Below are 25,944 nucleotides of genomic sequence, written 5' to 3'. Positions count from 1 at the left end.
AAGGCTTGTTTTGGATAATATAGAACAGTAGTCATTTCTTGAAGGGTTTCTAGCTTATAAGTCAAGCTGACTGAAAGGCTTACTACTAACCCAGTGGATGGATATAAGGGCAGGCCTGTGGTTAGGCATGAGAGAGTTTTGGAGGAAGTCTGCTTTGTGGAGAGTAAAGGGTAGTCATTGCAGCCATGAGGAATGATAGTTATCACCACAAATAGGATTCAATTGTAAGGTTTTATCTGTCAGAAGGCAGATTTGTGTCTGTCTTATTTCTTGGTCCCTTCAATGTTGTAGGTCTTGAACATAGAACTGATAATGATGTTTTCAATGTAGATAGCTGTCATGTTCAGAGAAAAGCTTTTCATAATAAATAGAAAAAAGATAAATATTCTTAAAACTAGGTTGAAAGCTCTCTTTAAGATTCACACAGGAAATGAAACCAGAAATGCTGAAATACGTTTCTGGAAACCAGAAATGGTGAAGTACGTGTGTGTGTGTGTGTGTGTGTGTATCTCCCTGCAAAGTAAAGAATTATTATGTGAGGTATAAGTTTATTTATGACAGAGTGAAATCAACAGGTAGAAATAGAGAAACTTTGATTTGATGACCTTGATAGGTTAGTAGTGAACAACTCTGGTAGAGGTGAAGGTATAATAGCCAAATAAAACTTTGCATCTGATCTTGTTTCAAGAATAACCTAAATGTGTGCTTTCTTTGGACATTGGATTTCCATGTGAATCAGAGCTGGACTGAAAATTACACTCCAGGCAACAGGGTTGTTCTATTGAACATGAGGAAATTTTTGCTTTCTGAAATTTTATTTGGCATTGGTAAGTAGAATAGAAAAGAGTGGGGAAATGGACTTTGCCCAGTCGTTAGGGCATCTGTCTACCACATGGGAGGTCCGTGGTTCAAACCCCAAGCCTCCTTGACCCATGTGGAGCTGGCCCATGTGCAGTGCTGATGCGCACAAGTGCCGCGCCACCCAGGGGTGTCCCCCCGCATAGGGGAGCCCCACACGTGGGGAGTGTGCCCCCTAAAGAGAGCCGCCCAGTGTGAAAGAAAGTGCAGCCTGCCCAGGAATGGTGCTGCCCACACTTCCCATGCCGCTGACAACAGAAGCGGACAAAGAAACAAGACACAGCAAATAGACACAGAGAACAGACAAGGGGGGGCTCATTAAATAAATAAATAAATCTAAAAAAAAAAGAGTGGGGTGAGATTGAAAGCATATATATTAGTGAGGATCCTGAAGTAAAAGAGAAGCACCCATATTTTGATGTGCCTCCTCTAAATATAATTTTTATTGTGATATCTCCCCTCAATACCATTGCCTACTAATTTTTCTTGTGGGTCTACATATTATTCATTTAGGTCTCAAGCATTCATCTAAGCAGTGTCTTGTTTGAAATATTTTCTGTTTATTTAACTTTGTTTATTTTTTTAAAAGATTTATTTCTAACCTCCCCCCCCCGCCCGTTTGTGCTTGCTGTCTGCTCTTTGTGTCTGTTCGTTGTGTGCTCTCTGTGTCTCCATGTTATTAGGAGGCACTGGGAACTGAACCGGGGACCTCCCTTGTGGGAGGAGGGTGCCCAACTGCTTGAGCCACATCTGCTTCCTGCTGTTATGTCTCTTGTGTCTCCTTCTTGCTTCATCTCGTTATGTCGTCTTGTTGCATCAGGTCATTGTGTTAGCTTGTTGCGTCAGCTCACTGTCTTGCTCATCTTCTTTAGGAGGCACTGGGAACTGAACCTGGGACCTCCCATGTGGGAAAAGGGTACCCAACTACTTGAGCCACATGTGCTCCCCCTGTTTATTCAATTTTGAAGATCATATTTCTAAAGTGTCAAATTCCTGTTTTTTTTTCCTGGACTCCTCTCCCATTTTCCACTACTGCAGACTGTTTGTTTTGTCTAAATCTAGGGGAGCAAGAAGTATGCCCTTGGGCTTACTTTCAGGCCAAAAGGCCAAGCTATACTAGGCATTTGTAGATTAAGTCCCCTTTTCACATTAAATGTGTTAACAATTATAAGGTATGGTAAATTATTTTCATTTCTAGAATTCTGGAAAGTTGATGACCTGATGGAGAAGATCCAGGAAAACCAAGACCAGCCTTTATGGAAAGTTGATTTCATTAACAAAACACTGTCTAAGGTGAGAAATAGAACATTAGGAAAAATATTTAGTGTGAACCCAAACCCAGTGTGAATGGAAAAATACCTGATAAATCTGACTTAGGTGGAATGAGCTTGCACTATATTTCAGAATTAATTATTAGTAATAGAAACTCCATTGTAAGGAAGTTTGATCAGTTAAATACACATGGGAAATTACTCCTCTGTATAAGGCATAGGAATCCTCATTCCAGAGAGGAACATTTTGTGTATGACAGAATTGTGAAGGCCATTAGTCAAAGTGAGGTCCTATTCCAGCATCAGAATATTCAAACTCTGAAGCAGCTTTTTGAATGTAACAAATGTGGGAAAGCCTTTCATGAGGAGACATCATTACCCATAAGAGAGAATACTCATGGGAGAAGTACATGAAATGTGAAAACCTTTTCTAATAATTCAGCCCTTCTTGCCCATCATAGAAATCACATAAGGGAGAATGGCTATGAATTTAATGACTGTGAGAGGAGGTCTGTTGGGGAAAAGTCAACAAAAGTCAACTCTGAATAAACTCTATAGAGTTCCCTTGGGAGAGAAACATGATTGTAATGTGAGTGAGAATAGTTTTAGCAAGAAGTCCCTTCCCATTCATACTGAGAGAACTCAACAAGGAGAAACCACCTTTGAATGTGATGAGGGTGGGGAAGTCTTCAAGAAACCAAATCTCTCTCATTATCAGCAAGCATATGCAGGAAAGAAACCCTATGAAAATAATCAGTATGGGAGATCCTTTTGGCAGACACTAGTTCTTCCTTAACATCAGCAAACACACATAGGAAAAAAACTCTATGAATGTAGTGATTGCAGGAAAACCCTCAGCCACAAATCATCTCTCATAGTTCATAAGAGGATACACAAAAGGGGAGAAAGCTTATGAATGTAGTGAATGTGGGAAAACATTTACAAATAGATCAGGCCTCACAGGATACACACAGGGTAGAAACCACATGAATGCATTGAAGGTAGGGAAACATTCAGATATAGGTCAGGCCTCATAGTGCATCAGAGAACACACACAAGGGAATGTAATGAATGTGGATGTAACGAATGTGGAAAAAAATTCTGTGACAAGTCAAATATCTGTGTGCACCAGAGAACTCACAAAGGGGAGAAGCCCTATGAATGTAATGAATGTGGAAAAACCTTCCTCTACAATTCATTCCTCATGGTACCTCACAGGATACACACAGGAGTGAAACCCTATGAATGTAATGAATGTGGGAAAACATTTTCCCAAAAGCCAAACTTCATTAACCATCAGAGAACTCATACTGGAGAGAAACCCTATGCATGTAATGAATGTGGAAAATGGTTCTCTGTGAAGTCAAAACTTAGCGTGCATCACAAAACTCACACAGGGGAAAAACTCAATGTGATTGTGGGAAACCTTTTTCCAGAAGTCATCTCTTATAGTACATCAGAGAATACCTACAGGGGAGAAACCTTGTGAATGCCATGAATGTGGGAAAACTTCTTCCCAGAAGTCATCCCTTAGAGTACACCAGAAAACACACAAAGGGGAGAAGCCTTATGAATGTATTCAATGCAGGAAAACCTTTTACCAGAAGTCAGGTCTCACTAAACATCAGAGAACTCACATGGGAGAGAAACTTCATAAATGTAATGAATGTGGCAAAACTTTTTACCGTAATTCATCCCTTAGAGTACATCAGAGAACACACACAGGGCAGAAACCCTTCTGCCAAAAGTCATCCCTCTCAGCTCATCAGAGAACACACACAAGGGAGAAAGCCTGTGAATCTACAAATGTGGGAAAGCCTTTTACAAAATTCAAAATTGATTAATTCAAGAACCTACACAGAGAAGAAACCCCTGTCTACATCCTGAAAGTACAGAAACCTTTTCTTATTTCACTTACTCAGTTTGCATAAGAAATAGCACAGGGGAGAAACTTAATATAAACATGAGAAGTATTTTACCCAGAGTAAAGTCACATCCCATTGAACAGCAGATATTTGGAGCACCTTATGAAAATTTTGAATGTGTCACAACTTTCAAAATGATTCATTTTTGATCATATGTCAGAGGATTTATCTGAATGGAAATTAATCACTTTGGGAAATGAAAATAATATTTTTTCCAGGAAATATACTAAAACTCCTGTTTTATATATGACACCAAAATTGTTACTGAAAATATTCAGTTAGAGGCATGACCAATTTGCTATAGCATCTAAATTTGAAAAGCATGATTAAGTCGAGTAATTAAAAGTACTGTTTTTAAGCATAAATATGAAGAACCACTGAGTTGAGTATGCTTTATCATTGAAATAGTGTGTATATATGCTTGCTTACTGGAACCTATATAATCCTAGGTAAAATGTACCCCAACTTGGTTGATAACTATGACATGTTGTAAATATTCATGCTTAAACACCTGTGTCTTTTTCAACTGTAAAACAAAATCTATATTTAAATAAAATATTTGTGGAGTGTAAATCAATGTACTCATATCTTTCTTGGCATTCTCTTGGTGTATATCAATAAATATAGCCATTGTTCTTAAGCACCCTCTCCAATAAAGAATCCAAACAGTGTGTTTGTAAATTTTTTAGCTGACTAAATGGCTAGATGGGATAATATTTTATGCCAGAGTTAAGTATAAAATTATTGAAAAGATTTATTGTTCTACAAACGAACTTTTGCACAAAGTGCTGTCTCATTCTAAGCTACTGGAAAACTGGACACAATATATGAAACAACTAGAAAACTGGAAAAATATTAAACAACTTTTAAGCAATTGGACATTAGGGGTTGTGTGACTGATTCCTTAGAGAGGAAAAAAAAAAAAACCAAAACATCCCTGTGATGTCCCCAGCTTCCTGTTGGGAGAAAAGCCCTGATACGGCATATGTAGGGAAAATGCCAAATATAGCCTGGCTCAATAATGGAGAGACGTTTCAGAGTTCAGTGTGGTTAAATCAGCTCTGATTTGGGGAGGAGACTACTGGAGAGGGAGGTAGCAGAGAAAGAGCTCAAGAAATCTGAGAATCATTCTGCATATGCTAAGGGAAGGCTCTTCCAGTCCAGGCACTAGACAGCTGCTGAGGCAGGGACAATTATTGGGGAAACTGTATGATAGACAGTTCTCAGAGTTTATGCAGAGCTGGGAATCATTGCTTTCTAACTAGCCAAGACCCCTGTTCCCTCAGATCCTAAGATCTCATACTCTTAAGTTCCCTTTTGGGATCACGTTTGAAGATCCCATTGGTATATTGGGAGCAGACAAGAGTGGAGGTTTGCCATGATGCCTAATAATCAGCCTTCCAGACTCTGAATGTCTTATTCCCCCTGGCATCCAAGTGGAGCCTCCATCTCCTTATTTATCTTTATAAAAATGGAAGAGTAGAACTAACACTGAAAAAATCTCCATGAATATACTAATAAGGTACTCCCTGCTGACTTCATGGGGAGGCAGGTCAGACGATACGGCTGCACAGTTTCAACAGAGCTCATGGGTGCAGTCATTCTCTACAATCTAAGAGTAACATTCCATTAAAAAGGAAATTGGAAGAGATTAGGAGCCATGGTCAATCTCTGGGGGCTTTTAGGGCCCCCACAGCTTGCTCAGCATTGAGAGATCCTGGATTTATGACCGCTGGCTCAGGATCAACAAGTCTGCTCATCCTGGAAGAGACAAGAAATCTGTATCCCTTGTAGAAGAAGCAATTGAGAAGAAGGTCTGGGAAGACCAAAGTAGCTATCTCTGCTGGGGGACCCTAGGCAACTCATTTCCCCTCCCCATGTTTATAGCCTCCTCTGGATGGTGATAGGTTCTTACATAAATTTCTTGAGTACCTTTTATGCACCAGACCTATGCTAGGAATGTTCAAATTTTAGTGAGCTGGATATGTTGGATAATGGTGTCCTTGACATAAAGATAAAGAGAGTGGGTATCGGAGAGGGAACTGACTTATGTAAGAGTTCCATAGGGAGACTGGTGAGGTTAGCCTATGCATCTAAAATAGAAATATGAAACTGTGTACTGTGAGATCTGATTGTTTTTTTCATTTCACAAGTACTACATAACATTCTTTTTCTAAATGAATTAGTAACAAGTAAAGATAAGATCTGCCATAATGTACAGTTCCAGTATTGAGACTTGTCATTCAGGAAACTGGTTAGGTCAGTGTGCATCCTTCCTGATCATTTTCTATGCATTTAAATCCAAATATAAGAACATGCACCAAATATATAAAACAACATTGGCATTTTGTGGGAATTTGAACCATGAAATTTGAAATTTTCCCTTTCACTTTGTTGTAAAATTTTAACAAATGCAGCTTCCAAATTATTTTATAATTATTTGGTATCACAAAGCCTAAAGCTGACTTGCTCAGTTGATTATGAATTGTGGTTTTCACTGCATGGTAGTGGCACTTTAGTAAAGAGAAACTTATGCTAAAAATGGTATTGTTTACACACTTTGGAGGTTTTGAAGTTGAATTAATATTCAGTGCTATAGTTTAAAATTCCATGAAAACATCATCTGGGTGTTCACGAGGTCACAAAAAAGATATGCCTAAAATCACTGCTAGAGGTCTGAGAAGAAAATTTTAAGTATTGCTATGACTAATTGAATAATGTTTATAACATACACAGCAGCATTAAGAGTATGCTGGAGTGGTTGCAGATTTATGCTCTAGAAGAATATGTCCTCATTGTGTTTCATTCAGTCCTATGAGAAAATTGGTATGGAATCATATAATTAAAACATTTTAAGGGTCTAAGAATTTTTGTCATGCAGACTGTTCTGGATTGCTCTATGCCGGTATATTTATTTTGCATAGTACAGATTTTTTTGTTTCATACATTTCAGTGTTGAGATTTTAGGATATGTGCTTGTTTTTTAAAAATAAGATACCTTACCTATTCTTGTGTAATTTGCATTTTTAGTTTTATGGTATGCTGTGGACTCTTCTTCCATCCCCCAGTGTTAGCTTGATAATATTCTTAGTGACCAAATAGTTTCCCATTGAGCATAGACAAGATTAGTTTGACCAATCAATGTACTGATGGAAATTGACAAAGTTGAACAGAATATTTTAAAAAAATCTTCCAAGGAGTATCAAAGAACTATAAAGACAGTAACTACTGGAATGTGGTATGGAAGAGGGCAGGAATTGTAAGATGTTAGTTCACCATGTCATCCTGCTTTTGCCCTTGCAGCACAGAATGATCTGAGAGAGTAGCCAGCCTGAGATTTGCTTTTGGGAGTGTTGTGGTACTGATGGGAAAAAAGAGACACCTGTGGTCCATAGGGCAGATGGACTATAATAATAATCTCATCTTTGACTTGGCCCTTGGAGGACTTTCTTACATGATGAACGGAAGTAAATCAGCCCTCCTACAAATTTTAGCCAGATTTCAAGATGTTTGGGAGGTCTAGAACATTCCTAGGCCCTGAAAGTCTGTTAAAAATACCAAGGAGTGTTGGAGCCCCCAAATTCCCTGTCAGAAGCAAGAAAAATTCCTCTGAAGGCAGAAAAATCATCTTAGACCTCAGATAAGCTTTTGAAAATAATTTTTCAATTACTATGCTCGGCACATAATCACAGATAGCCAGGCCAGAAAGAGATAGTAACCATGTGTAAGAACCAGCAGAAAGAGCAGACACAAGGGACTCTATGGAAGATTCTTAACACACGTAAATGATGAAACAAAGTTAGTGGTTTATCTCCCTTACAGGAGATACAAGACTGGAGTTAAATATTTTGGCTACTGAAAACAACAAAAAGTGTCCTCGTCATTCTGAAAAATTAACCAAATAGGCATTCTAGAACTGCTTAACACTAATTGGATGGTTTAACAGATTAGACACAAATTGACCTGGGAGATAGTTCAGAGGAAATCATTTATAGTAAAGCACAGAGAGGCAAATGGATGTCAAATATAAAAGAGACTGAAAATTATAAAGGATACGTAGTATGTTTTATGTATTTATTTAATTGAGTTGCAGAGGATGTAGAGAATAGTATTTAAGAGATAAATGGTGAGAAATTTCCAGGAATGATTGAAAGACATTTATTCACAGATATCAGAAATGCAGTAATACCAAGGACATAACATAAAATGAGCTCCTGGAAGCCTGATAAGAAAACTATAGAAAATGAAAGATGAAGGTCGAATACTAAGACATCCAGGGAATGAAAAGGTTACATCAGAGGAACAAGAAATTGTCTTGTCATGATCATTAGTGAAAGAAAAAGTGAAAGATAACTCTATGTTCCTTTTTGTTCCAAACAAAAATAACTCTTAAGAAAGAGGGCCAAGTAAAGTTTTGAAGACAAAAATGAGAATTTTCTGTCAGAAGTCTTGGGTTAAACAAATAAAAGGGTATTATTCTTTGAAGGAAAGCAAAACAATGCCAGATGAATGACCCAGATTAAGGAAGGTGTGGAGTGCAATTATTGTGGTAAATATGTTGCATAGATAAGAATGAATATTGACTACTTAAACCATAATAATAATTTTTGGTAGGGACGTGTAGATATATAGGTGCAAATTATACAGACGTTACATGAATCTGGATTAAAACAAATTTTAAAAATTGTGTGACCATTAGGGAAATTTGAGCAATGATTGGATATTCCGTGAAAGGAATTATTAGTTTCCAGGAATTGTAGTTATGTTTTTCAAGAAAGTTCTCAATATTTTAGAGATACATAATAAAATATTTACATATGCAGTTATATGATGGCCGAGGTTAGCTTAAAAATCATTCATGTCAAGGTTTGGGTGAAACTACATTGGCCACTATTTAGTAAATACTGAAGCTGAATGATAGGTACTTGCGGGTTCAGTGTACTGTTCTTCCTACTTTTGCATAGGTTTGCTAGTTTTCCATCATAAAAGTTAAAAATCAGCATAAGCATAGGCGGAGGGCAACAGTATGACAAGTACCTGGTGGTTCATTATGTGGTTCTTTTTACTTTTGTATATGTTTTATTATATTTTCTATAATGTTGAGATGATATAAAGTAAAACACAAAAATAACATATACATACAAGTGTGTGGAGAATTGAAATGTAGCCAATAATACTGAAGTCTAGAAGCAGGTAAATTGATGTATAGAATGTGTGAGAATTACTTAGCCCCAAATAGGAACAACCCAGCTGTCTATCAACAGAATAATGTATACATTATGGTATATTCATACAGTGGAATAGTAGATAGCAGTGGAAATTATCTATAGCTACACATGAAGCTTAAATGAGTCTGACAAGTTGATGCCAATCCCCAAGGAAGTCATTCTTAAATTTTTTTAAAATTATTTTTTTAAAATATTAAAAATATATTTTAAAAAAATCACAAGTGCTTACTGTAAAATTCATGATATTGGCTATATTTCAGGAAACAGATACATAGAGTGCTGCTGTGGTCCTGGCGATATCCTAATTCTTATTTGAGTGGCATATATTTGTTTTATCCAGGTCTCTGTATGTGTGTTATATTTTGTAATAAATAGCTTTAAACAAAATTTTAAACACCTTCGTAAATTTGTAAGTTGCATGATCACATTTGGAAAAAATTAGGCTTCATAGAAGTAATTTGGCCAAACTAAAAAAATCAACAAAAAAGTGCAAAATTATTCAGTTATTTAGAATTAAAGGTATATTTTTGGCAGAATATATACCAGCACAGTTTATCTGGTTAGAAAAATAAGAAGCAAAATTAAGAACTATACATACAAATTCATTGCATTAAAAGTTCATAAATATAAACAAATGATTGTTGTATCACATTACATTTTGTGGATGTTGTATCACATTACATTTTGTGGAAGTTCTATAGCAAATAATTGATGTAGACTGCAATAATTTCTATAAAGGCAATATTGGAAAAATTAGAAGGGAAGAAATTGTGCAGAATAGAAAATTCACTCAAGATTGAAGTGGCTTCACTATTTTGCTGCAGAAAGTCCTTTCTCACAGCAAGTTCATCAATATATGTTTTAAATTTTAAACTTCTTTTATCAGGAAATACTTTCAAACTTACAGGACAGTTACAAAAATAATAAAAACCCCATAGAAAACACCAACATGTCCCTAACCCCCTCAATTACCCCCAAACCACCAATTTTAACATGTGCCCACATTTGTCTTATCATCCCAGTTATCTATCCATCTGTGTCTCTTATCAATCCATTTTCTGAACCTTGGGGTGTAGGCTGTGTATATCATGTTCCTTGAACACTTAATACTGCCATATACATTTCTAAGAACAAGGGTATTCACTTATATATCCACCTTAAGTGTGGTTTTCAAGTTCAAGAAATTCAACATTGATATAAAGCTTACAGTCTATTTTCAGGTTTTTTCATATGTCCCAATAATTTTCTTATGAATCTTCTCACATCCCTTGCTCATTCCCATCCAGGATCATATGTTGCATTTACTTGTCATTGTCTCTTTAGTCATTCAAAATTAAGCACTATATGTATAAATAATAAATTCATTGCATTAAAATGTCATAAATATAAACATTGTGGGAAAATATATACAACATAAACTTTCCCATCCCAGCCATCCCCAAGCATACCATTCAGTGGGATTAGTCACATTCACAATGTTGTGCAGTTCTTGCCACCTTTCATTACTAAAACTTCCCCATCTCCTCAAACTCTACTTTCATATTGCATTAACTCCCCATTTCCTCTGCCTCCTGCCTATTGTAATCTGTACTCTAATTTCTGTGTCTCTGAGCTTGCATATTTTCTGATATTTTCTTTGTGGTTCCATGGGGCTTAAATTTCAAACCCTCAATCTGTACAAGTTTTGTTTGCTTTGATGTCAATTTAACTTAAGTATTTTACACAAGCTATGTTCCTATACCCTTCTCTCTGCACATGCATGTAGTTCTTGGCACACATTATGTGTTTATATATTGTGAGTTCAAAACCACTGATTTCTTATTACATCTGTGCATTTGCCTTACCTTGTAAGAAGTAATCCTCTAGGATTCACTGAGATTCGATCCTAGGAACCTATGATGTGGAGAGAGGTTCTCTGTCACATACACTGCCTCAGTTCCTGGTTTTCTGTTGTGTCTCACCTTGACTCTACCCTTCCTGTCTCTTGTTGCATCATCATCTTGCTGCCTGGCTCACCATGTGGGCACTGGCTTGCCACGCAGGCACGCCTTTACCAGGAGGCCTCAGGGACAGAACCCAGGTCCTCCCATATGGTAGGCAGAAGTCCAATCGCTTGAGCCACATCTGCTTCCTCCATTTTGCTTGTTTTTTTGTTTTCTAGGAGGCACGGAACCTCCTATGTGGGAAGCAGGTGCTCAACAGCTTGAGCCACATCTGCTCCCCATCTTGTGATTTTAATGCAATCTTTGTTATAGTCCAAATTCCCCCTTTTTTGTTGGTCTGCTTCTAAATTCTCTGTCTCCTGATCTATTTGTCTATCTCTAGTCCTATGTTAACATCAGATCATTTTATGACTACAATTTAAAAATCTCAATATAAGGCAAGCTATCTTAATAATTCTTGTTTTTCAAATTTGACTTGTCAAGTTTTACAAAATTCTCCCACAAGAATGGACCTTAGACAAGGTCCTAGGCCTAGGCCAGCCCCAGGATACTTCTGGGACATTGATCTTTCTTTTAATCAACCTTACGGTAAATATTTAAAAATATGACAGGATTAATATGCACGTTATTTGCTGGTACATATAAAAGTTATGTTTATACTATATAGTGTAGCCTGTTAAGCACTATGTCTAAATAGCAGTAGCACTATGTCTAAAAAGATGTATATACCTCAATTAAAAACACTTTATTGCTAAAAAATGCTAACCATCATCTGAGCCTGATTTCAGGCATTAAACCTGATACTTAAAAATGCATATTTGTGAACTCATTAAAAATGTCAGATTATTTTACCTTTAAGTTTATATTCAATATCTATTTTCCTTAATGTCTTGTATTTTTTTTATCATATTGGAATTATATATATATATATATATATAGGTAAAATTATTTTTCACCAAGTCCCAGTAAAAACTCCAAATCCCTTTGAACATTTGTTAAAAAATTACTGGCATACCTCAGAGCTATTGCAGGTTTTGTTCCAGGCCACTGCAGTAAAGCAAAGATCACAATAAAGTGAGTTACATGAAGTGTTTGTTTTCCTGGTACATATAAAAGTTATGTTTATACTATATAGTGTAGCCTATTAAGCACTATATCTAAATAGCAATAGCACTATGTCTAAAATGATGTATATACCTCAGTGAAAAATACTTTATTGCTAAAAAATGCTAACCATCATCTGAGCCTTCAGCGAGTCATAATCTTTTTGCTGCTGGAGGATCTTGCCTAGGTGTTGATGGCTGCTTACTGATCAGGATGGTATTCGCTGAAGACTGAGGTAGCTGTGGCAATATCTTTTAAATAAGACAACAATGAAGTTGCTGCGTCGATTGGTTTTTCCTTTCATGAAAGATTTTCTGAAGTGTGCGATGCTGTTTAATAGCATTTTACCCACAGAACTTCTTTCAAAAGTGGAGTCAGTCCTCTCAAACTCTGCTTTATAAACTATGTAATATTCTACAGGCTTTGTTGTCATTTCAACAGTGTTCATAGCATCTTCACCAAGAGTAGTTTCCATCTCAAGAAACTACTTTCTTTGATCGTCTGTAAGAAACAACTCTTCCAGTTTTATTATGAGATTGCAGCAATTCAGTCACATCTTCAGGCTCCACTTCTCATTCTATTTCTCTTGCTTTTTCTACTACATCTGCAGTTACTCTTACCACTGAAGTCTTGATCTCCTCAAAGTCATCCATGAGGGCTGGAATAAATGTCTTCCAAACTCCTCTTAAAGTTGAAATTTTGACCTTCTCTCATGAATTGTGAATGTTCTTAATGGCATCTAGAATTGTGAATCCTTTTCAGAAGAGTGTCAATTGACTTTGCCCAGATTCATTGGAGGAATCACTACCTATGGCAGCTATAGCCTTACCAAATGTATTTCTTAAATAATAAGACTTGAAAGTTGAAATGACTTCTTGATCCATGGGCTACAGAATGGATGTTGTGTTAGCAGGCATGAAAGCAACATGAATATCATTGTACATCTCCTTCAGAATGCTTGGGTGACCAGGTGCATTTCAGTGAGCAGTAATATTTTGAAAGAAATCTTTTTTTTCTAAGCAGTAGGTCTCAACAGTGGGCAAATATTTCCCTCCAGCGTGGGACATGACACCCGGGGATGAGCCTCCCTGGCAACGAGGGACCACTATCAAATACCAACTGATGATGCAACTGGAAAAGGACCTTATATGGAAGATTCAATGCGGATCAGCAGAATATCAATGTCTACATAAAATGACATGTCTTTAAAATGCTGTTTGACCTAAAGTAAGGGGGAAATGGAAAGGAGAAATGAGTTTATATGGCTACGAGTTTCTAAAAAAGAGTCTGGAGGCTGGCAGAAGGATTGCCCTCATGCACAACTGAGCAGAGTCAGAGAGACAGATAAAGCAGATACAACCCCCAGATATTGGCTCCTATGAAGGCTAAAGAGACCCATGAGAGTTATGGTCATGGCCGATGGGGTTGACTACCAGGGCAGATGGCCCCTCTTTGGAAACGGTGTTTATGTGTGATGAATCTGGACTCAGATGGGATCTCCCTTCATAAGGCTTTCATGCTAATGTGATAGAGGTGCAGTTAACGTTGGGGCTTAAGATAGATTTAGGGGATTTGAATCTCTGGACCGACAATGTGATAACCAGGTCCTGAGCCTCAACAGACTCCAGCACCTACAATCTGATTTATTGGACTTATCACACTCAGCTAAGATGGAGTTGAAGAAGGACAATCACCACACCATGGAGCCTAGAGTGATTACAACCGAAAATGGGAGGATTGCATCCAGCATCCATGTGGAATCTGAGCCTCCTCTTGACATAGAGGTGCAATGGACACTACCAATCCAATGTCCACAAAGAAGAGGTGGCATTGGATTGGGAAAAGTGGACATGGTGGACGATGGGTGTGGGGAAAGGCAGGAAGAGATGAGAGGTGGAGGCGTCTTTGGGTCATGGAGCTGCCCTGGATGGTGCCTCAGAGGTAATCACCGGACATTGTAAATCCTCACAGGGTCCACTGGATGGAATGGAGGCGAGTATGGACCATGATGTGGACCATTGTCTATGAGGTGCAGAGGTGCCCAAAGATGTACTTACCAAATCCGATGGATATGTCATGATGATGGGAACGAGTGTTGTTGGGGGGGGGAGAGGGGGGGGTGGGGATGAATGGGACCTCACATATATATTTTTAATGTAATATTATTACAAAGTCAATAATAAAATAATAAAAAAAGAGGATTTAAAAAAAAAAAACAGTGGGCAAATATTCAGTAAACCATCTTCTAAACAGATGTGCTGTCATCTAGGCTTTTTTGTTCCATTACTAGAGCACAGACAGAGTAGATTTAGCATAGTTCTTAAAGGCCCTTGATTTACAGAACAGCAAATAAGCATTGACTTTAACTTAAAGTCACCAGCTTCATTAGTCTCTAATAGAAGACTCGGCCAATTCTTTGAAACTTTGAAGCCAGACATTGATTTCTCCTTTGTAACTTCAGAAGTCTTGGATGACATATTCTTTCAAAGGAATTCTTCTTGCCTACATTAAAAATCTGTTTATTGTAGCCACGTTCATCAGTTATCTTAGGTAGATCTTCTGGATAACTTGGTGCAGCTTCTACATCAGCACTCGTTGTTTGACCTTGCACTTTTATGTTATGGAGATGGCTTCTTTCCTTAAACCTTACATTAGTCGGCAAAGGGGTGCTGATGCAAAATACCAGAAATTGGTTGATTTTTATAAAGGGTTTTTATTTGGGGTAGATGCTTACAGATAACAGGCCATAAAGCATAAGTTACTTCCCTCACCAAAGTCTATTTCCATCTGTTGAAGCAAGATGTCTGCTGATGTCTGCAGGGTTCAGACTTCCTGGGTTCCTCCCTTCCAGGGTCTAGCTTCTTCCTGAGCTCAGGGTTCCTCTCTTCCTGGGGCTTACTTCTCTTTCCTCTGTGGGCTTACTTCTGGGGCTCCAGGTTAAGGCTTCAGCATCAAACTCCAACATCAAAACTTCAACATTAAAAACCCTCAGTTCTGTCCTTTGCCATGTCTTTTATCTGTGAGTCCCCACCCACCAAAGGGTAGGGACTCAACATCCTAATGACATGGCCCAATCAAAGCCTTAATCATAACTTAATCACACCCAGGTACAGACCAGATTACAAACATAATCCAGTATCTGTTTTTGGAATTCATAACCATATCAAACTGTTACAAACCTCATGAACCAACCTCTGCTAGCTTCAAACTTCTCTTCTGCAATTTCCTCACCTCTCTTAGCCATCATCAAATTGAAGAGAGTTAGGGCTTTGCTCTGGATTAGCTTTTGGTTTAAGGGAATGTTGTGACTGGTTCAGTCTTCGATACAGACCACTAAAACTTTCTGCATATCAGCAATAAGGCTGTTTTGCTTTCTTATCATTTGAGTGTTGACTGAAGTCACACTTTAAGTGCTCTTGCTATTCTAGAGTTCCTTTAAGAACTTTTACATTTATAACCTGGCTTACTGTTTGGCACAAGGTGTCTAGCTTTCAGTCTATTTCGGCTTTCGATATGCCTTCTTCACAAAGCTTAATCATTTCTAGCTTTTGATTTAAAGTGAGAGACATGTGACTCTTTCATTTGAACACTTAGAAGCCTCTGTAGGTTATTAATTGGCCTAATTTCAATATTGTTATATATCAGGGAGTAGGGAGGCCTGAAGAGAGAGAGAGAGAAACAGCCAGTTGGTGGAGCAGTCAGAACACACACAATATTTATTAAGTTCCCTGTCTTATATGGTTGTGGTTCATGGTACCCCAAAATAATTACAATAGTAACAACAAAGATCTCTGATCACAGATCACCAAAACAGATAAAATAATAATGAAAAAGTGTGAAATATTGTGAGAATTACCAAAATGTGACTAGAGAGGCACAAAGTAAGCTCATGCTGTTGGAAAAATGGTGAGAGTAGACTTGCTTGACATAGGGTTGCCACAAACTTTTGATTTGTTAAAAATGCAATATTTGTGAAGTGCAATAAAATGAGGTATGCTTATATTATAATTTTCAATGGGTGTCATGACCTTAAAAATGCTGGCAGTGGGAAGCAGATGTAGCTCAATTGATTTGGCTCCCGTCTACCATATGGGAGGTACAGGGTTTGATTCCCCTGGCCTCCTGGTGAAGACAAGCTGGCCCGTGTGGTGAGCTGGCCCATGTGGTGAGTTGGCCTGAGCAGAGAGTTGGCCTGCATGGTGAGCTTGCCCATGTGGTGAGCTGGCCCAAGTGGAGTGCTGGCCCAGGTAGCAGTGCTGGCCCACGGGGTAAGCTGGCCTGAGCAAAGAGCTGGCACAGCAAGATGATGCAACAAAAAGAGACACAGAGGAGAGACAATAAGAGACACAGCAGACTAGGGAGCTGAGGTCCTCCAGAGATTGAGCACCTCTCTCCTCCTCTGGAAGGTCCCAGGATTGGCTCCTGATGCCACCTAAAGCAGACACAGAAGAATGCACAGCAAATGGACACAGAGAGCAGACATTAAGGTTGAGGGTGGGGGGAAGAAGTGAAAAACAACAAAAACCAAATAAAGCTGCCGGGAGTCATTGATATGCTGACCTGATTCTGGTGTCCTTTCCCATACCTGGAATGTAGGCACACTTTTTTCTCCATTTTACCACCAACCTAATTCCATCTGAACTATATAATTTAGAAATTCTGTGAGGATCTTTGGTCCTTATGCAAGTTCTCCTTTCCTTCCCCACAGATCACATAACACAAGATGTTCAGGAAAGGGTCAATGAATTTGTTGCCTGCATCTTGTCTTTAAAGTAGCTGCTGGAAGCTTCTCTCCCTGTCCCCTACATATTCACACAAAATAAAAGTTCAGTGATGTTAATCACCCTACTAAAACAAAGTAGATTTACCAATACTCTCAGAATTCCCCAAACTAATGTAGGCAGTCTGATTCGTATAGATGAGCACAGAAATGCCAGTGTTGGAGATGTGCTGATTGATGTGTTGGAGAACATGCCTCTCTGCAGACCTGAATCCTAGGTCTGTATGTGGAACGGACCCTCTCTCTCTCCCCCTCTTTAATGCACTTGGGGTCCTATAGTTGTTTAGTGAAAAAACATCTACCATAGAGAAGGAGGTATATATTCTTGATGGCATTTTCTTTTTTGATTTAGCATTCACTTGGGAGAATTGGTGGTGGAGGATTTTTCTCCCACTCCAGTTATGTAGAAGTTTCATTAGCTATTAGTGCTCCATAGAGAATGAAATCTCTAGTATGACACTTGACACTCCCTAGGATGACTAGAATAAAAAAGATGGACAATAATTGTTGGTGAGGATGTGGAGAAAATGGACCCTCATACCTTGCTAATGGAAACGTAAAATGCTTTGGAGAACAATCTGGCAGTTCCACAAAAAGTTCAACATACAGTTATTATATGACCTAACCATTATTACTCCTAGGATTCACCCAAGAGAGTTGATAATGTATGTCTAATATGTGTGAATGTGTTTGATGATAACAAAATGCCATACCTATGTCATCATAGCCAAAAAATGAAAATGGTAAAAGCCTGTCATTTGGGATAGACAAAATGTGGTATATATATATATATATATATATAAAATGGAATACTCTTGGGCCATATAAAAGGAATGAAGTATTGATACATGCTTGCAACATGGATGGACCTTGAAAATAAGTGCAAGAAGCCACACAAAAGGCTATATGTTGTATGATTGTAGGATTCCATTTATATGAAATGTCTATAATAGGTAACTCTATAGAGACAGAAAGCAGGTTAGTGATTGCCTGGGGTTGAGGGTGGAGAATGGGAAGTGAGTGCTAATGGGTTCTTTTTTGGGTGTTGGAAATGTTATAAAATTAGTGGTGATGGGTGCACAAAATATACCAAAAGCACTAGTGTGTACATTTTCAGAGGGTGAACTTTAGGGCATGTGCATTGTAATTCAATTAAGCTATTATAAAGAAACCTGAATATTTGGGCAGGATTCTGACACAACTGCCTGATTCCAGCGACTGAGTACGATTTATTGAAACTGATCCTCAAGTAGTGGAAATATAGAAAGTCTGAGTTCGGGCTACAAGAATCAAGTTTCCAGCATTTTGAGGTACCAAGCAGATTTTATTCAAGAGAACAAGAATAGACACATTATTTTTCATGTAAAGTAACCTTACATATTTACCACATTATAGGCTTTGAAATGATTGGAGAAATTAAATTTACTTCCATATAACTGGAAATCTTCTGTCTCAAAGTGGTTATATGTGCTGCTTCTACTGCTTCCATAATCTTTTTTTTATTGTTCAAAATATGCTTTTAGTGGGATTCTATGTGTTTGCTCCTATTGGTTTACTCCTTGAAAGCATTCAAGAAAGTTTTCCTATTCTGATGTAGGTTAAGTTCAATGTATCAAGAAACCCCTCAGGGGAGCAGATGTAGCTTAAGTGCTTGAGTGCCTGCTTCCCATGTACGAGGTCCCAGTTTCCATCCCTGGTATCTCCTAAAAAAGAAAGGAAGGAGGGGAGGGAGGGAAACACCTTAAATTCAGTTTGATTCTCTGTAAGAATTTGAAGCAAGATATTCAATTCCAAAGAGTCAAACAAACATAAATCTCTCTCTTCCCTCTCTCCTGGCCTTCTCTCAGCCTGGTCTGAAAGGTTCAAGTCCATCTTGATTCAGGTATTCTTACCTATCAATTTATTGCTCTTTATCTATATTCTCAATCAGATCATCCCCATTCCCTTTGAGAGCTAATACTGATTTAGGTTTCAGTTTCATCATGATTAACATACTTAAGTAGGAAAAAACTTAATTAATTTGTGTGGTATCATATACCAATACCATTTTGCTCTCCTGAAATTATACCTTAAAAACTTAATGGAGTTTCAGTGCCCCTGAAACTTTATCCATTCATTTACTGCCTATATCTTAGAGCATGCTACTTCAAAAAAAAGACAGATATCATCGGGTACATTTTAAAAAATTATGAAATGGTCTTTATTCAAAATATTAGCACATTTAAAAGCTTTTAAGATAATTAGAAAAATCTTTACAACACACAAGCACATTTAACATTTTCCTTTCATTCTGGTTTTTTTCTCTAGATAATATTAGATTTAAATATGCATAATTGCATAAAATCAGAAGAATTTTCCAGTTTTCAATATAATTGTAATTTCCACTTTGAATGGCTATACATGGACTTTAAAATATGAGCAGTTAGGCTGCACTCACATTTTCCCCACTTGACCAAAAAAAAAAAAAAAATCAGCATGGGAAGCTTGTGGAGCTCCTTTCCCTTAGAATAGGTCTTTAACATGACTGCACCTTTGAATCACTTTGGGCTTTGCCAATGAAATCAAAGGTCTCTTAGGCGAGATTTTCTTGAGCTGCACAAGTAGTACCAGCGGGCAGCTGTGTTTGAGAACATGCTGCTATAGCAGTGGTTCCCAAATGTGAGTGTGCTGCAGAGCCACCTGGAGGGCTTGGTAAAGGCCAGCGCATCGGGCCCCCTCCCCAGAGGTTCTGATTCAGAAGGCCTGGGCTGGGGCCCAAGAATGTGCGTTTTCTAACACATTCTCAGGTGATGCCGTTTTTGGTCTGGGACCCCACTTTGAGATCCACTGCTTTACAGAGAGAGATTCCTGTAGGATAAGCTGCCTGTGAGATTTTATAAGATCAGAGGTAATATCTATTTTTCTGACAAACGATCTTAAATTGAATGGCTTTTAGGAAAAGCGTGCACCAACTTATACTTCCATTAGCAAGGGCTACTTGCTTCGCTTCAGTTTGCCGCTCATAGTTACAAGAATTGCTGATGGATTTAGTTTTTCTGATTTTACAGTGGGAAATGTTATTTGGAAAACAGTTTAATTTGGAGACTCACCTCATGGTCTAAAGTCAGTTCCACGTGATTTAAATAGCCCATTGTGAAAACCCAGCTGTGTGTGGAGGAGGGAGTCGGTGGGAAGGAGGGACGAGGCGTTGCTTCATTGAAAATCATGTGTTCTGGGAGGTATTTCTGCCCTGCCTCGCCTGGTCGCTGGGACTTGTAGTTAGATTGGCTTCTTACATATGGTGCCTGGCTAATTGCATCCAGAGTGTGGTCCTTAATCTTTAGAGTACATCTCTGGAAGTTCAGGTTCAATTTTCTTTAAAAAAAAAAATCTCTGGACGATTCAAGGGGGCAGAGGGAAGAAGGCCCTGCAAGCTGTGAGTGGAGGGTGGCAGTGGCCCTGGGAGTCCTGCAGCATCACCCCTGCCTGCCCCGGGTAAGTCCACAGCAGGCACTGACAAAGGAGGGCCTCTGTCTGGTGCAGCAAGGAGTGGGCTTGAATCGGTGTTCTCTGTATCTAAAATTACAAAAATTGACAGGAAGAAAAACAGACTTAGATGTTCACTAGGTATCTGGGAAGGAGGTTGCAAGATGAGCTGCTTGTTTTTAGCAGTTTGAAAAAGGTATGAAAACCCCAGCAAGCGCCTGGCATCTTGGTCGCCTACTTGCACGGAGACCTGGAGGTCAGTACTGGGTCTCCAGGCGGGCATCGACGGGGTAGGTCCAGCCTGACACGGCTGTTCTCTTAGGGGCTTTCATGCACCAGGACGCAACACGGGAGCCTGTTTCCTGTGTCACGTAGCCTGCTCCCCAGCTTTCTTGTCCTGCCTGTGGTGAGGGAGGGGACAGGCAGTATTCACTCCACTCAGAGCAGGAGGGGTAGCAGTGCTCTATATCCTCTTCTCCACTGCAGTGTGACTTGGACACATAAATTAATCCATCAGCTTCTTAGGCAGATAATGCTCCAAATCAGGATTGTTGTGAGCAATTAAAAATTGAAATTGCTTGGCATATCAATTGTGCTTAAATGCCTTTTTAAAAGAGTTAGCCAATGTGTATGAATCAAATTCTTTCTTGTCCTAAATGCTTTTCTGGGAACGTCCTTCTGGACATCACAAATTGGTCAAGGAAGCAGATATTCCTGATGTGGGGACAAGCAGTAACACCAAGCTTCTCTGCTGGTGTGTTGCCTGCCCATCTCTCTTACCAGGATAAAAATACATTTGCATAACACCCTTCAGGCTGTGAAGACCCTGCCCCCCAGTTCGCCTTTAACAGCCTGTAAGAAATGCAGACATGTTTCACTAGTCCCATCTTTTTTCCTTGAGGAAAGTGATGTTCTGAGAGTTTCACGATGTCTCCAGGGCCACACAGCTGGCAAAGTTAAGAGTAAGACTTGAAGTTTATGTCTTGAGATGTTCGATTGACTGTGTTCAGAATCAGCTGGGGAGCTTGGTTAAAAATACCGAGGCCTGTGTCAGTGAGCCTGGGCCTCCTGCCCTAGTGTGCCAGGTGACTGTGATGAGAACCACTGCCTTAGACTCTGCCTTTGCTCCCAGTCTACTGGTACCCAGAATGCACTCCCCCACAGGTGAGGCATAGGTGAATGCAAGGATGTCATCCTAGAAGTGGGTATTTCTACAAGCACAATATTGCCTTTCACCTGTGTCCTGGAAGATGAAAAAAGGTTGTCAAGATGGGGAAGATGTTGCAGGGAGAGCACTCGAGGGTGTGGGAAAGGCTTCAGTCAAGGCACGTAGGTGTGAGGAAATGGTAAGTTGAGGGAGGTGTCTGGGAGCCTGTAAGAAATACCAAGAAAAGATCATTCCGAGAAAGCAGAATGGGGCAAGCCCTAGCAGATCCCTGCGTTTAGGGGTAAGAATCTGTGCTATGTGTCTAGTCTTAGGAGGCCATCATGCTGAGCTTGCACTATAAGAAAATGATCCTTATTTCATGATAAGGTGTTGATGAGGCTTTCGTGGTAAGTAAATTAATGCTCTCTCTTCCTATTCCCTGCTTGGGTTTGGCTTCAGATTGAAGAACTGGACACAGTCAAGGAAAGAAGCAATGGCCTCCTGGGGACCGAACCAGGACCAAGGATGACAAGCACCTGTTCTGAGCACCCGTGATGACCAGCATGCTGTCCTCCACTCTGCTAGGAGGTCAGAAGGTGTTCCTGGCCAGGGGCCCAACTCAGGGAACCCTGAAGTCAGGAGCGTGAGCATGGCCCTGAGTCCTTCTGTGATGTCCAGGGCAAGCGTGGGACCATCTTTGGCCTTGCCCAGTTCACCATTCTACACTGGCTGTCCAACTACCCAACCACAGCATCCAAGTACTCCCATACCTTCCACATTTTCTCTAAATGAAGAGTCTTGGGGGTGGGGGAATAGAGAAGAAAATCCCATCCCAGGACAAGCCCTTCTTAGGTCACTGGCTGACTCCTGCAGAGAAGACACAGGGCTGTCCCAGCAACTTGGCTGCAGACTCTTGCAGCAGTTATTGCAGGAATGTCCTGAATGGGAACAACTATTGAACCCAATGCTCAAGACACTTATACAGAGTTTTCTAAAATCCCGACGCCCAAAGAATCCCCAGGAGATACTTGTTGGCCTGAGAGATCCACAGTCAGAAATGAGAAAGCTGCTCCAGTGGCTGCTTGGACATGTTCCCAACTGGAAGATGCTCTTAGATCAGAGTCTCAGGAGGATCCTTCAGCAATATGTTTCATCCCAGGGGTAGCAGCCTGGCCAGGGAGAGCAGCAGGGACAGACCCTGCAGGCCTGTCTGCCCATGTCCCAGCAGTGGCAGTGGAGGCAGCAGCAGCAGCAGCAGCAGCAGCAGCAGCAACGTGCCCTCAGAGAGCAGCAGTTGCAGATGCTGCAGGTCTATCTGCTCACATACCAGCATTCTCAGCAGCCCCAGGTACTACGACCTGGCCAGGGAGGGCAGCAGGGGCAGACATTGCAGGCCTGTCTGCCCACATTCCAGATCTGCAGCAGCAGCCTACCCAGGGTGGGCAGCAGCCACAGATGCTGCCGGTCTATCTGCCCATGTACCAGTATTCTCAGCAGCCCCAGGTACTACAGCCTGCCCAGGGCAGGCAGCAGCCACAGATGCTGCAGGCCTATCTGCCCACTTTCCAGTATTCACAGCAGCCCCAGGTGCCGCAGCCTGGCCGGGGAGGGCAGAAGGGGCAGATGCTGCATGTCCATCAGCCAACTTACCAGCAGTGGCACAGCAGCCTGACTTCCATGGACAGCAGCCACAGATGCCGCAGGCCTATCTGCCCACATTCCAGAATTCACAGCAACTCAGCTCAGCTGGCCAGCAGCCAGGAGGGTTGCAGACTGCTCGTCCTCCCCGCCAGGGCAGTGGTGGTCAACACTGAGCCTGGCAGGGAAAGGCAGCTGCTCACTCTGCCAGTCTGACACAGTAATGCCATGATAGTCCCTCCATTACAGTCCTTTTGAATGCCTGGCTCTAGATACATAAACCCCCACACATGAACATCTCCACCCTCTTAGCTGCAGAATTTGGGGCAGCCCTTGCCGTCTCTAGAATCATGAAGGAATTGTCTTTTCTGGAGCTTCTGAAATCACTTCCGTAGACCCGGGAGCAGGTTCGTATTGGCTGCAAAACCCACAATGATCTCAATGGCAGGATGCTAGGTGCTCCCCATCAAAGGTTCTAGACATCATCTCAGAGGCAGAAGCTGGCACAGGAGGTCCAGAGACGAGCGCCCTCTGCTGCACTCCTGAGAACACCAGGGGGTTCATGTGCAGCGCTCCTGACTGAGCTCTACATGCTCATTCGGTTGAAGAGTTTCACAGTTTTAGAAGGTACAACTGTCTCGTCCCCATGCTTTCACAACTGCAACTCCGTAGGGATAATGCAACATGCATCATCTCTGTGGAGACTATCACTGCTGTCATTTTATTCACTTACTGTTTTATTGTGCAAGTTAAATTTCAAGAACTGATGGAGTCACATCCCCCACCAGCATTCCTCTACTCAGGAGCAGATACAGTACAGGACTCGGGCTTGTCCTGATGGGCAAGGTCACGTAGTGCAGCGTACAATGACTTATTTTCCTAATGGGGGGACATGAAATCTTATAACCAGGAGAAATCACTGCAAAATTATCCTTTATCTTGTACTTTGAGGAAAACCAATATTTATGAACCATAATCTGCTAACAGTCCAGGGGGAAGGATGTGGGTTATGTTGTAGCTTTCATTTTTTTCTAATGACTCAATAAAGCTGTTACTGTTCTTTTTCTGAGTCACCGGATTCCCCTGCCACTCTGTGTCCTCCATCATATTAGGTTTCAGAACCAGGAGCTCTTTGCCTTGGTATTGGGGCCCTCCTTTCTCTTACAGGTCTGATAATTGATTCTGATGGATCTAATGGCTAAGTCTTGAGCAAAGCCTGTCTTTCATCCAGGGCTTTGCTTATGACTTCTCTTTAGCCAGGGCTAGCTTTCTCTCTAAAAACTCAAAGCCTAAATACTTACTTTTTTAGTTGTAAACAACAGAACTTATTTTTGGCTGTGGATGTATCCTTGACAGTCTGTTTCCTATATATGGATATTATTATATATATATATATATATATATCTTCATGAGGAGATGTTCTATTAAACATTGGTTCAAGAAAATTATGGGTAACTTTCTTTTTGCACAAGTAAGGAAGTTTAGGCACTGAAAACTAATTCAAATTGCTCCACAAAAATTAAGAACTGTACCAAGAACAGGAAGAATTGTTTAGCACAAGTGGACACACAATATCAGGTGTAAAAGAAAGTCCCACCACGTGTTATGGGCTAATGTCTTTGCAAAAGCCCCAGGAGGACGCTCACTGCCAAGACTTGATCCCCTGGATTGCAGAAGACGAAGCCTCTAGTGACCCTACCCTCTATAACTAGATGGTAAGCAGGTTTAAGAAAGTAAAGGGCAAACTCGTGAAGATAACACAGATGGACACAGAAGTGGAGAAAATACTTTGTTTGCTTTTTAGTTTTTTTAATAAGTTTTTAAAAAATTATTAATTTATTTCTCTCCCCTTCCCCTCACCCTCCCAGTTGCCTGCTCTCTGTGTCCATTCGCTGTGTGTTCTGTGACGGCTTCTATCCTTATCAGTGGCATTGGGAATGTGTTTTCCTTTTTGTTGCATCATCTTGCTGTGTCAGCTCTCCATGTGGGCAGTGCCATTCTTGAGCAGGCTGCATTTTCTTTCACACTGGGCTGCCCTCCTTACGGGGCGCACTCCTTGTGCATGGGGCTCCCCTACACGGGGGACACCCCTACGTGGCAGGGCACTACTTGTGCACATCAGCACTGTGCATAGGCCAGATCCACACAGGTCAAGGAGGCCCGGGGTTTTAACCACGGACATCCCATGTGGTAGACGGATGCCCTATTTATTGGGCCAAGTCCGCTTCCCAATAAGTTTTTAATTGGGGTATACCATACCTCAAGAAAAGTTCCCAAATTATAAGTGTAAGGTCAATTAAGAGTCACAAAGAGAACACACCTGTACAGCTACCACTTACTCAAAAATACAGTATCACTAACTTCATAGAAGCCAGTTTTGGGCTCCCTCCTAGTCTCTGACCCCTCTGTTATTAACTGCTGTCCTGACTTCTAACCATATGGCCTGTTTTTGATATATTATTGTGTTAGTCAGCCAAAGGGGTGCTGATGCAAAATACCAGAAATTGGTTGGTGTTATAAAGGGTATTTATTTGGGGTAGGAGCTTACAGATACGAGGCCATAAAGCGTAAGTTATTTACTTCCC

The 25,944-nt window shown here is 40.3% G+C and overlaps 1 protein-coding gene and 1 pseudogene across 1 annotated transcript; both read left to right on the top strand.

Annotated features, from left to right (window-relative positions):
* The first annotated feature begins 787 nt into the window (after window positions 1–787).
* LOC131278940 (putative zinc finger protein 487) lies at window positions 788–4,627 on the top strand (annotated as a pseudogene).
* Window positions 2,068–24,425, top strand: LOC131278800 (uncharacterized). The gene is made up of 2 exons (XM_058299262.2): window positions 2,068–2,151; window positions 22,181–24,425. Exon 2 carries the CDS (start codon window positions 22,664–22,666, stop codon window positions 23,573–23,575), a length of 912 nt encoding a protein of 303 aa, XP_058155245.1. The 5' UTR covers window positions 2,068–2,151; window positions 22,181–22,663; the 3' UTR covers window positions 23,576–24,425.
* The last annotated feature ends 1,519 nt before the right edge of the window (window positions 24,426–25,944 follow it).

The sequence above is a fragment of the Dasypus novemcinctus genome, chromosome 6, assembly GCF_030445035.2.
Source record: "Dasypus novemcinctus isolate mDasNov1 chromosome 6, mDasNov1.1.hap2, whole genome shotgun sequence".
Classification (NCBI taxonomy): domain Eukaryota; kingdom Metazoa; phylum Chordata; class Mammalia; order Cingulata; family Dasypodidae; genus Dasypus; species Dasypus novemcinctus.
The sequence above is the reverse complement of the archived record's forward strand: the minus strand, read 5'-3'. Positions and strand labels throughout refer to the sequence as shown.

Excerpts from the sequence above, each read along its gene's own strand:
- LOC131278800 (XM_058299262.2), top strand. The coding sequence starts at position 22,664 with ATGGGAACAACTATTGAACCCAATGCTCAAGACACTTATACAGAGTTT.